Genomic DNA, 12,125 nt, shown 5'->3' with positions numbered 1-12,125 from the left:
CAGCTCTTAGGATCACACGACTCTTACATGCATGGCAGGCAGCTCACAACCACCAGTGACTCCAGCTCCTGGGGACCCAACACCCTCTTCTGGGCTCCACAGGCAGTAGTACACTTGTATGCATACATATACACATACACCTAAATACAAATATTTTAATTTTATTTTTGAGGCAGGATTTCTCTGTGTAGCACTGGCTATTCTGGAACTTGCTCTGTAGACCAGGCTGGCCTGAACTCAGTGATGCACCTGCCTCTGCCTCCCAAGTGCTGGGATTAAAAGTGTGTGACACCACTCCTGACCAATCTTTTAACTTATAAGAAAAAGGAATATAAGACTTTGCACCACCACTAACTCCCAGATTTTATCTCTGCACAATGCATATTACATTTTATTTATTGAATTCAATGGTTATTGAATTCAAGCTAGTAAAACCTAGGGCCTCAAAGACAAAAATCACTAAAACATTCCCCAAGGAACCTGCTCCCCTACACATCTTGGAAAATGGAATGTAGGACTTTGCTTATGCTAGATAAGCGTTGTACCCCTCAGTCGCACCCTCAGCCCCATATATATCTTTCCATGCATAAATACTGAGCCCTCACACAAACTTTTGAGAACAGGCTCTTTGTGTGAACCATACCATCAGTATACATAGGAACTAATTAATACCCATGGAAAGTCAGAAGTCATGATTGTTGATATATTTCCGTTAATACCCATGGAAAGTCAGAAGTCATGATTGTTGATATATTTCACTTAACGGCAGATAAGACGCAGTAAGACGGCTCTGCCTTCCACACCAGATCATAAATAACCCAAGCGCAGAGACAAAAATCTATTTTGTTCAACATACGACTTGGCCTTTGCACAATGTCTGTGCTTAACCTGTGGTGAGAGCCTAATGAACTAGACGGGCTCAGCCCCTAGAAGCTGTGACTGTATTTTGGGATCACACAGCCCAGTTTCCTCTTGTGAAAGCATGTGACCCTGGCCACTTAGTCTCCCCAATATTAGTGTTTTACCATCCGAGGGCAGGCATGACTGTGCTCACCTAACAATCTAGGGCTAAGAGTGAACATTTAGTCGAAGTCAGGGGACAGAACGAACTGCGGTGACAGCGAGGATGAAGCCGAGGCTCCCGTGCTTTCCAGTCACTGCGCAACAGGGCTGGCCTTCCACGCCCCTACACCGTGTGACCCATCAGCCGAGCTCCCTCACTTAACTACAACCCCCAGCATGCACTGCAGGGCCGGCGGGCCCGGATGAGGCGGCCGAGGCGCCCGTCCCGCGGGCCCCCTCGGGCATCTTCGCCTTGGTACCTCCCCAGCCCCGGCTGGTTGTCCCCAGGTCGGAGACAGCTGCTGGTCCCCCGCGCGGCGCCGGGCCCCTGAAGGAGCGGGGAGTCGTCCCCGCCCCGGCTTTCCGTCAGGCTTTGGCGCCTGGCGCCCGCGCGGTGACAGCAGAGGGAGGGCGTCCGGCTTGGAGGACCCCGGAAGCGCCTGGTTCCGGGCCGCCCAGGTCCGGCGGTCGCGGTGATGGCTTCGCGACCCGGCAGCTGAGCGCCGAGGTGGGAGTGGGCCCCCGCGCCCGGAGTCTCAGAGGCCGACGCTCACGTGCAGCTTGCGCCATGGCCACCTCCGCCGCCTCCTCCGAGCATTTCGAGAAGCTGCATGAGATCTTCCGCGGCCTCCTTGAAGACCTACGAGCGGTGCCCGAGCGGCTGCTGGGGACCGCGGGGACCGGTGAGGCGGGGGCGGGACCAGACCAGGAGAACTCCGCCCGGTGCTGTCCTCCCAAATGAGAACCCGGGTTCCCCGCTTCCCATTCGGACACGCCCCCTGCTGCGGGACCAGACCAGAAGAACTCCGCTCGGTGCTGTCCTCCCAAAAGCGAACCCGGGTTCCCCGCTTCCCATTCGGGCACGTCTCCTGCAGCCCCTTGGCGTGACGGGGGCGTGCAAAGGGATAGACATTAGGGTGTCGTCTCAGGGATCCTCTCATGTCCTAGCCCCCCAAATTCCCAGTTATCTGCCTCTCCCAGGAGCATAGGAGGTTCTTAAATCTGCGGTCCTGTGTTTCAGTGTGATGACATTTAAAAAAAAGAAACCTTAAGATTGGGGGTTGGGGATGTAGGAGTTTGGCAGTTTGGTAGGCAATGAAAATCTTAAAATAATTCTAACCATAGAGTTAATTTATAGGTGAGACAGAGGAGGGAGGTGAGGGAAGTCAAACAGCCACATTGAAGAGGAACTTGAATGTCTCACATGAAGGCTCTTTTGATGTCTTAGGGGAAGTCAGTAAGGACCATAAGCAGCCGAGTAATGTGGATTTCATTTTTGAAGCAAGGCTGCGGTAGCTGGATAGAGGATGTGAGAATGGATATGAGGCTGTATTAGGAGCTCATGGCAGTGCACTAGGTAAGCATGGGAATCTGGAGAGTGAGCGTTAAACCCAACAGGTGGCTCTGAGGCAGATTTATGAGACTGGTGTATAAGAGTAGGAAGAAAGATTGAGGAGTTTCGTGTTTTCTCACGGATCAGTTGAGTGTATGAACTTAAATATGAGGAGCAGATTCGTTTGAGTTGTAGATGAGACTGTCTACCTGTGGAGTGTATTCTGTATCTAGCCTGACAAAATATTCTTCTGCCATTAAAAACATGAAGAATTTATTAAATAGTAAAAACCAATGGCAAATACTTTTAATTCCAGCACTTGGGCTGTAGAAACAGGAGAATCTGTGTGAGTTAAAGGCCACCCTGGTCTACCTAGTAACATAGAGTGTTCCAGACAAGATTTTATGTAGTGAGACAGTATTGGGGGGGGGGCAGATAAGGAGAGAATGGAGAGAGAGAGAGAGAGAGAGAGAGAGAGGGAGACTGGCTTCAGACTGGCTTAATAGCATTGTGACCTTGCAAGTTATTTTAACCAAAGTAGTTTCCTCTACAAAATAAAACAGCATCTAACTTCATGGGTGTTTTGTGAAGAGTAAATGAGTTAATATACGTAAAGCCCTTAAAAATACCATCTGGTAATAGTAAGAGCTATTAGCTTTTGTTAATATATGGGAACTTGCTATTTCATTTACATTTAAAATATTAGCTCTTTATACAGCCATTCTTAGGATGCTCTTTTTTGTTTGTTGGGTTTTGGTTTTCTTGTTTCTCTGTGTTGCCCTGACTGACCTGGAACCTAATCTATAGACCAGGCTGGCCTTGAACTCAGAAATATACCTGCCTCTGCCTCCTGAGTGCTGGGATTAAAGGCAAGCAGCACCACGCCTGGCCTCAGAACACTTACTTTCTAATGTTCTCAGCACTTTATATATTTATGATATAGTATATTGTTTGTCTTTCTGTCACTAGAAAAGGAGTTTGGAAGTGTGGTCTACAAATCGACACCATCAACACCACCTAGGACCTTGTTAGATGCACACACTCAGGCCCCACCCAGACAAACAGAATCAGTAACTATTGTGACAAGCAGTCTGTCTTAACTGTGCTCATAAAGATTTCTGGTGCTGGCTTAAGTTTCAGAACCAATGAACTAGAAATAAAATAGTATTTTGTTCTGTTAGCTTGTATCATAAACTCCCAGGAATAGTACCCAACACATCCTTATCTGAGTGTTGTAGTGCATGCTTAGGAGACAGAGGCAGGGGATGGGTCTAGATGAGTTCAAGGCCAGCCTGAATTCAGACAGTGAGACTGTCTCAAACAAACAAACAAACAAACAAAAAAAAAACCAAACTACATAACACATAAAATAACTTGTTAAATTATTTTAAGCATCATTTTTGGTTGTTTAAGGTACTGTGAGTTTTTAGAAGAAAATAGCTGCATAAGCAGAATATTTCTATTTTTTTCCCCATATTTTCATTACTCTTCAAATTGATGTACACACCTATTAAAACAACCAAAGCAAAAAGAGATACTTATTTCCCCAAAGTGTAGTCTGTGTTCTCTCTTGGCCCTTGAAGGATCGCTGTCACTTGTGTCCTGGTTTAGGAAGTCTTTGTGGCAGTGGCAGTCTCACCATGGATGATACTCATTGTCATCTCTTTATTGATCTCTTTATACCATTCATCACCTATAGCTTTGTATCCTCTGAAGAGCTTTTGCTAAAGCCTCAGAGTGCTGCGGTTTGTCATCTAATTGGTCTATTGAATGAAGTTTTGATTTTGTGGTACCTGTAGACATGTGTCCCTGTGATAAAATGATTGACAGTTTTCTGTTTTCATATGCTTGAATTCTAGTGTCTATACCCAAGTCCCGGTTTTGTTTGTTTTGTGTATATGTGTGTGTGGAGATCAGAGGACAGCTTATGTTTTCCTCGTCCACCACATGGGTCCTAGGGATTCAACAGGTTACCAGGCTGCAGCAAACACTTTAGCCTGGTAAGTAGTCCTGCCAGCCCTTTCTGTATTTTAAGAGCTAGGAAGGAAACATGAAGTGCCATGCCCATGCCGAGCAGTAAACACTAGTCACTTACAGGTTACAGAATTTTAATTACTTCATCTGTCTGGTGAGTTTTGTTGCTTTCTTGTTTGTTTGTTTGTTTGTTTTTTGCTCATTGTCTGTGAAAAGCAATGGTAGTTCCTAGTATTTGAAAGTTGACTGTGCCTGGCACTTGCTAAGTGCCCTCTGAAGTCAGTATTACTCATTGCATTTACAAATGAAACAGGTTGAGAGAGCTGATGTTTTTGTTCTCTTCCATCAGATAAAGTAAGCACGTTGTTAGTCTACAGATAGACTCTGTAGGTCATAGAAATGCCACGCTAGGGCACTAAAAGCAAATGAATCCTGTGTTTTCAAGATCTTGGTGAAACTGAAATTTTTCTGTCTAATGAGCCAATATTCTGTAAGGAGAGGGTGCCAACCTTCATAGTATATTAATTTGAGCCTTTTCTCACTGTTTTTCAAAGCCTATTTCTATTTTATTCCAGAATATTGTGCTAGCCCATTTATCAAATGAAACAGTTGATCTCTCACCCTTCGCTCATACCTCACAGGTATTAGGTGTGTGCACATTGCTTCCAGTGGTTCACTCTTGGTTTGGGGGCCCATCCTTCCCACTATACAATTCTGCTTTGTGGTTGATTTTAGTATGCATTCTAGTTCCCCAAAAGGAGTAAGAGATTTTTTTGTATTTTAGCATATTTTACTGGTTAAGGATGTATACTTTGAGTATACAAACACCCTTCAGTTGTACACAGCCATGTCAGAAGAATTAGCTTCTGAGTCAAGAGACTTGCTTCTTAAAGCTAGTGTCCCCACGTACTCCTGTGGCCTTAAATGCCTGAGATCTGCTTCAGTGTGCGGTTCAGGTCCCAAAGAGGATGTGTGGAGTGGGAGTGGAGGTGGGGGGCTGGTAAAGAGGAGATGATACTATCTGAGGGTCAATCGGGGAATCAGGTTGGCTGCCAGCAGCCTTTAATTGAGAAAAGATGACACCTTTTCTACTGTATAGTTGCACATAGGATTAAACGGGAGACAAGGGGCATGTGAGCTGGAGTGTAGCTTGAGGTAGGGGTTGAGGAATCTAGCATTGACCTTGACAATAGGTCCCAGTCATATGTAATGGAAGGGCCATAAGTTCCTCTTGGCTAAGAATGACTGCTTTATCAAACAGGAACTTTCTGCAAGCTCCCAAGGAAATGGAGACCCTTATCCGAATGCCTGACCTTAGGAAGAGGACTTCTGGGGAGCAGATGCTATACTACAGTTTCTTAGTCTTACTGTAAGGGCCTGTTCCCCTCATAATGCTTCCAAAAGGGAAGTCTTACTCTTTTCCCATTATACTGTAACATTCTGATTTCTCTGTATTTATTAACTAACTGAACTCTTGACCTTAATGGCCTCAGGCTCAGGATCTGAATTGTAGGCATTTCATCCTTGGGATCAGGTGTCTAGTAAATCTCTTAACACTCCTGTTCTTGGTGTAATTAGGAGGGCACAGTGGAATTCCTGGTTCCACACTGGCGGGGATTTTTTTTTTCCAAAGAATTATTTTGTTTAGAGAGGCTACCATTGTACACATTTTTATCCTTTACAAAATTTCCCAAAAGGAAAGGCATTAATAGTGAAAACCATTAAAAATAAAAGTAAAAAGGTGCTGGAGAAGTGTGGTCTGCAATGTTGAAATGCTGGAACTTTGTTAAGCAGCAGTGGTCACCATGCAGTCCATGTCACTTAGGGCACATGCTTAGTTGTCCAGGTTCTAGCTTCTATAGCTGTAAAATGAAGTTGATGATCTCTGAGATCCATCCTAGCTATAATGTTGACTGGTGGGTGAGAGTGAAACATAAAAAAGCAGCTAGTGGCCGCTCTTGAATAGAGACGAGCCTCTTTTGACTTCTGAATATTTGCTTTTCTAGCATCTATTTTTCCCGGGTGTTTTTCTGTCCTAATGGGCTTTGGTGGAGGTTGAGGGGCAGCACCAGCAGGTCTAAATCATGGTGGGGGTGTTAGGTCTCCTGGCTCCACAAGATTGAATCCTGACTACCTTGCTGTGAACGGTACAGCTCCCACAGTAATGCAGCTTGACATAGAGCTTGGGACACACATAAGCCTCAGACACTTGCTTTGAAAATGTCCCTGACGGCAGCCTTTTCTATGTTCACAAAGGGAAAATAGGACCGACACAGCTACAGGAAGACCCAGGCTAGGAGGGGACACAGGCATGGACACAGTACTGCTGCTGTGTGCTTTCTAGCTTGGGTCACGAAGACAGGCTCTGTCATAGGAGTGTTGTGCCCAGATCGCGGGGACCCCCGAAGGACCACCACGGAGACCGAATCCCGCATGTAAAAGCAAAGAGCCTTTATTTCAAGCTCTGGAGCTTGGTCCCTCTGGCTGTGTGGTCAAGCTACTTTGGGGCCCCTCTACAGGAGTGGTGACACTCGACTTTTTGAGGCACATTTATTACAAAAGAATACATTATTGCTCTGTGCAAGTGGCAAGTCTTGATGGCAAGTATTACGTTCTTTCAATATTGGTGGCTCAGAGCACAGCCCTCAGGAATGTGCTTTGGTGTCTATATCAGTAACATCACAGATGGTCAAGATGTGTGCACCATTTGCCAGGGCTAACCTTTTCCCTGTTTTTATTGTTGTTGTTTAATTAATGGATCCTTGAGTTTGGTTTGGGATTTCCGTTTGTTTTGTAAGCAGTATGAAAAATAGTTTCACTGGGCATGCCTTGTGTATGTTAGGGAGTATCAAACTACAGGAGTGGACGTAGGACACGGTGAGTCGGGAGGTGAGGGCAAGAGGATCAGAAGTTCAGGGTCGTGCTTGGCTACACCGTAAGTGGGGAGTTTTGAGCTATAGGAGACCCTGTCTCAAAACAGGGAAAAAATGAGTTCAAAAACTATTGTAACAATAGTAACTTCGGGTTTTTTTGGTTTTTTGGTTGTTTTGTGTGTGTGTGTGTGTGTGTGTGTGTGTGTGTGTGTGTGTGTGTTTCGAGACAGGGTTTCTCTGTAGCTTTGGAGTCTGTTCTAGAACTCGCTTTGTAGACCAGGCTGGCCTCGAACTCAGAGATCCACCTTCCTCTTCCTCTGCTGGGATTAAAGACGTGCGCCACCACTGCCCGGCTGTAACTTTGTAATGAGTAGATTATGTTGTGTAGATTTCCACATATAGTTCTTTCAGGGGAATTTTTTTTTTTTTTTTTTTTTTTTTTTTTTTTAAAGCTCTGGAACTCACTACGTAGACCAGGTTGGCCTCAAACTCATAGATCCATCAGCCTCTGCATGGTGTTAAAGGTGTGAGCCACCACAGTGAATGCATACATTTTTAAAAATTCAAATTCTTCACAAATGAAACTGATTGCTGCTTGTTAGATATGAAGGCATGATCTTCTTTCTTGTTTTACAGCCATAGAAATGAAGAAACTTACCCAAGCTTTCACGTTAAGGCAGGTCCAATCCTGGTTCTAGAACCTAATCCCCCTGACTAACCAGAGCTCTCCCCTCTACAGAGGTTCACCAGCATTCCAAGTACCTTAGTAATTTTTACCATGTCAGGTGCCATTTTTCTTGTTATTTAGACATTATTCCTTTATCAGTGTATTCATATAAAATATATGTGTCTAATACAGTTATAATAGAAATGTATATTTTAAGCGGAAAATCTTCATATTATAAATGATCAGAAGAAACATAGTAAAGGTGAAATAATATTCATTTAGATATTATACTTTGAAACTGAAGCTTTTTCTCTTATTGCTAAAAGGGAAGATCAGGAATTTCTGTTAAAGACAAAAACCAGCCAGGAGTGGTTGTACTCACCTTTAACTCTAGCATTTGGGAGACTAAGTCGGGAGGATTGCAAATTTGAAGGCAGCCTGGCCAGCATAGGGAGAGCCTAATTAAACAAGCCAGTAAACAAACAAGTGCAGCACTTAAGATGGCATGCAAAGGGCTGGAAGGAGTGACAGTCTCATAACGAAGTCATTATCCATGCCACCATGGGTGAGAGAGAGGTGTCACTAGTGAGCAGAGGAGGTGAATTTTGAGTTTGTTTTTCAGAATAGTGGTGGTTACAGATTCACTTTGGAAACCCAGTGTTGGTAGACATTCATGTTGATGAGAGAATGCCTGCCCCTACATGAGGATGGGGAGGAGAAAAGGTTAAAAATGATTATTAATTTAAACCTGTAGTAGGGATGCTGTTGGCCATAGAGTCAAATAATTATTAAGCTAGACTTTGTCCTCAGCAGGAATATTTCCTTGGGAACTAAATGCCAATGCAGTAGGCATCCTTCAGGCATGGTGAGAGCAAGTCTTCAAATGTTTCTAAGCCTCTGGGGAGCAGGGGGGGTTAAGTGTTACCACCTGACCCAGGGAAGAATGGGAAGGTGGTTCTAAGCGGAGGGAGTGGCCTCTGCAAATGCACAGAAGCAGCCATAAATGTTTGAAATGTGCCTGTCTTTTCTAGAAGAGAAGAAGAAGCTGGTCAGAGACTTTGATGAAAAGCAACAGGAAGCAAATGAAACGGTGAGGACAGAGAGCAAGTCCTTGTTTCTTGTACTTGGTTTTGATCTTTTCTAGAAATACTGTGACTTCATAACGGGTAACCTCTTCCTGTCTACTGCCTTGATTTTGACTGTTTGTAACTCTTAGGTTCTCCTTCATTATTGTGATAAAATACTCTGACAAAGAGGTCTGAAGGGAGAAAGTATTTGTTCTGGTTCACATTTCAAGGGTACAGTCCACTGTAGTAGACAGTCAAGACAGCAGGTCACATCACAGAGAGTGATGATGAATGCATGCCGCTGCTCAGCTCCCTTTCTCCACTCAGTCCAGGGTGCTAGGTAGGGAATGGTGCCACCCACAGTGGCAGTCCTTTGCATCCTTGAGTAATGCAATCAAAACCATCCCCTAGAGGCTACCCTAGATAACAGGTGTGTCCAGAAATTTGTCTCCTAGGTGATTCTAGATCCTGCCAAGTTAACGCCACTAACCGTCACACTCATTAAATGTGGCTGACGGGTGGGAATGGATGTTGAGGGGGCTTAACAAACACAAACAGGTAAAGTTTGAAGATTTCTGAAGTCCAGGCCTTTGATAATGCATTCCTGATATGAGTAGTAGGGGCATTCCCATACCTTTCCTGAAGCTAGCCACTGAGATCAGTTCCTGACCTTTGTTAAACTTATTAGCACAGAAGATGTATACTTCATGGGGCATGCGTGTGTGTGTGTGTGTGTGTGTGTGTGTGTGTGTGTGTGTGTGTGTGCACTTATTTGCAGTGTTAGGTATAGAGCCTAGGTCCTCACGCATGCTTGGTATTGGTAGGTAGGTCCTCATATTTGCAAAGCAAGCACTTGACTGTCTCTCCAGCCCCATAACCTACTTCCTTGAGTGAATGTCTACTAGAAACTATTTCAGGTGCTTAAAGTGAACATGGTGTTTGTGGCCCCTGCCACAAAATACAGTTGCTATTTTAGTAGCCTGTGGTAAAGTTTAAACTAAGTGTATGCCCAGGTTAGGGAAAAACCAGGCTGTCCACTTATCCCTTTCTGCCTCCCTAGTTGGCAGAGATGGAGGAAGAACTACGGTATGCACCCCTGACTTTCCGTAACCCCATGATGTCTAAGCTTCGAAACTACCGCAAGGACCTTGCTAAACTCCACCGCGAGGTGAGAAGTACACCTTTGACAGCCGCACCTGGAGGCCGAGGAGATGTGAAGTATGGCTCATATGCCTTAGAGAACGAGCATTTGGTGAGTGGTCAGCGTTTGGTAAGAGTGAGCGGTGGTAGCTGCTCCTCCTTAGGGTCTGTGGTACAGAACCTGATGGGCAGCAGTCACAGGGTTGCATGTTGGAGTCTCGGGCTTTACTTTCCTGCCTTTGGCCTCTTTCCTGCATCTAGTCCATTCTCCCCACTGGTACCTGCTCATTCTAATTCAGGTTCTCTAGACTTCTTTGTGTGCATACATATATAGAGATATAGAGCAGTACTTTGTTTCTAGCAAACCTAGAAACTCTTCCTAGCTAGAATCTATCTTGACCCATTGCTCTAATTCCTTTTCTTCTTGAATTTTTATTCTTTTATATAAATTTTAGAATCGTTTTCTCAGATATAGTCCCCAAATCCAGTTAGGTTTTAAGTTTTCATTTTGTTTTTGAGATAGGGTTTTGTATTAGCTCAAGTAATCATCCCATCTTGACCTCCTGAGTAGCTTGTCAGTTAGGATTTTAATTCATCGGAGGTTTTGTTTTTGCAAGACTAATGTAAGCTTTCTGTTAGCTTAATCTCAAGATAGCTCAGCAATGATAGAGAAGAGACATGGTGCTTCCCAATAGGGCCATTCTGATCTCCTAGTCTTGTAAAGTCAGCTGGAATGCGTCTAACACAGAGGATTCTGACATAAAATTAGACTCTTAAGAACCCATATCTTATACCCTTAGAGAAGCTGGCTAGATAAAGGAATAGAATAAAGACTTGACAAAGATTAAGTTTAGTGTGCTGTACTTGGATTATATTCCACAAAGAACAAAGTTGACATAGAATTTTTACAAGAAATGGAAAGGGATCCAGCATGCAAACTTAACATCTATAGAAAGACTAGCAGTAGAATTTTAACTGCTGCTCTATGACGGGTCTTCATTAGAGTTTGAGAAACAGAGTGATACAGACTTGACCTTGCTGGTGTTAAAGAACATTGGGAGTAATGTAAAACTTTAAAATAGAGGCAGGCACAGTCAAGGTAAGAGGCTGGGAACCCAAGTCGTGGGACAGGCAGATACCATACAGTGAATGAGCTCATGAAGTTCAAGGTGAGGCTACTGCCTGTGCTCCTGTGCAAGGGCTATGAATGCATGCCTTGGGACCCCGATGCAGATGGACACCATAGAGCTCACTGACAAGCTTATCAGCTTCTGTCTGGAGGCTCATGGCATGGAGCTCACAGTGATTGTACTTAGAGACGTAAGCATGTGGAAGATGGCCAAGCAGCTGGAAATGGTCATTATCAGAGTCTGATGCTGTGTCAACTGTGACCAGTGCTGTCGGCAGCAGTAAGTTTGCTGCCTTAATTTTAAATGCCCTTTTTTGTCCTGTCCCAGTTAAGTTTGTGTGAAAAATGTGCAGTTGGGTTCCGGAGGGTGCTGGGGATCAGTTCCCCCGTGGTTTTTCCTGTTTGGAAAACAGTGTCTGGCTTGCCTCCAGATACAGAGTAGCCATTCCTTGACCCCTGATGTTAGAGGGGTATATAAGCCCATGTTGTTATGAATAAAGAGAGCTGCTTCCCTGACGAACCGAAACTGGGTGTCTAGAGTGCTGTTTAACCACCTTGGCGTCCCTCGCCAGATTTCGTGCTCCAGCTGCGTGGGTCGCGGCACAGTGCTCCTCCTCAGATGGCAGCCATTTCAGCACATTTTGTGTACCAGCCCAGGCAGGCACTCACTGCCAGGATCCCAGACTTTGATGGGGTGCCAGCTGCAGAACAGTACCAAGCACTTTGCACAGAGACCACCAGCCCAAGCAAGGCAAGGGAGCTCTTCAGCTTTGCTCCAGTCTAGAGCTGCAAATACCTGCTCCTCAAAGCCCCGAGGTATGCACAGCCCTGCTTGGTGGCTGACCTGGAGCAGAGCTGAGATATCCAGCAACAACCCCTT

The 12,125-nt window shown here is 44.8% G+C and overlaps 1 protein-coding gene across 1 annotated transcript in view; it reads left to right on the top strand.

Annotated features, from left to right (window-relative positions):
* Nucleotides 1–1,304: 1,304 nt before the first annotated feature.
* Vti1b (vesicle transport through interaction with t-SNAREs 1B) overlaps nucleotides 1,305–12,125 on the top strand; it is an 18,453-nt gene continuing 7,632 nt past the window's right edge. Inside the window, exons 1-3 of the mRNA XM_028876122.2 lie at nucleotides 1,305–1,745; nucleotides 8,941–8,999; nucleotides 10,037–10,228. Coding sequence (XP_028731955.1) covers nucleotides 1,631–1,745; nucleotides 8,941–8,999; nucleotides 10,037–10,228 — 366 coding nt within the window. The 5' untranslated portion in view covers nucleotides 1,305–1,630. The remainder of the gene's footprint in view (nucleotides 1,746–8,940; nucleotides 9,000–10,036; nucleotides 10,229–12,125) is intronic.

This window comes from Peromyscus leucopus, chromosome 14 (assembly GCF_004664715.2).
Source record: "Peromyscus leucopus breed LL Stock chromosome 14, UCI_PerLeu_2.1, whole genome shotgun sequence".
In the NCBI taxonomy this organism is placed as follows: domain Eukaryota; kingdom Metazoa; phylum Chordata; class Mammalia; order Rodentia; family Cricetidae; genus Peromyscus; species Peromyscus leucopus.
Note: the sequence above shows the minus strand (reverse complement) of the source record. Positions and strands in the feature narration are given on the sequence as shown.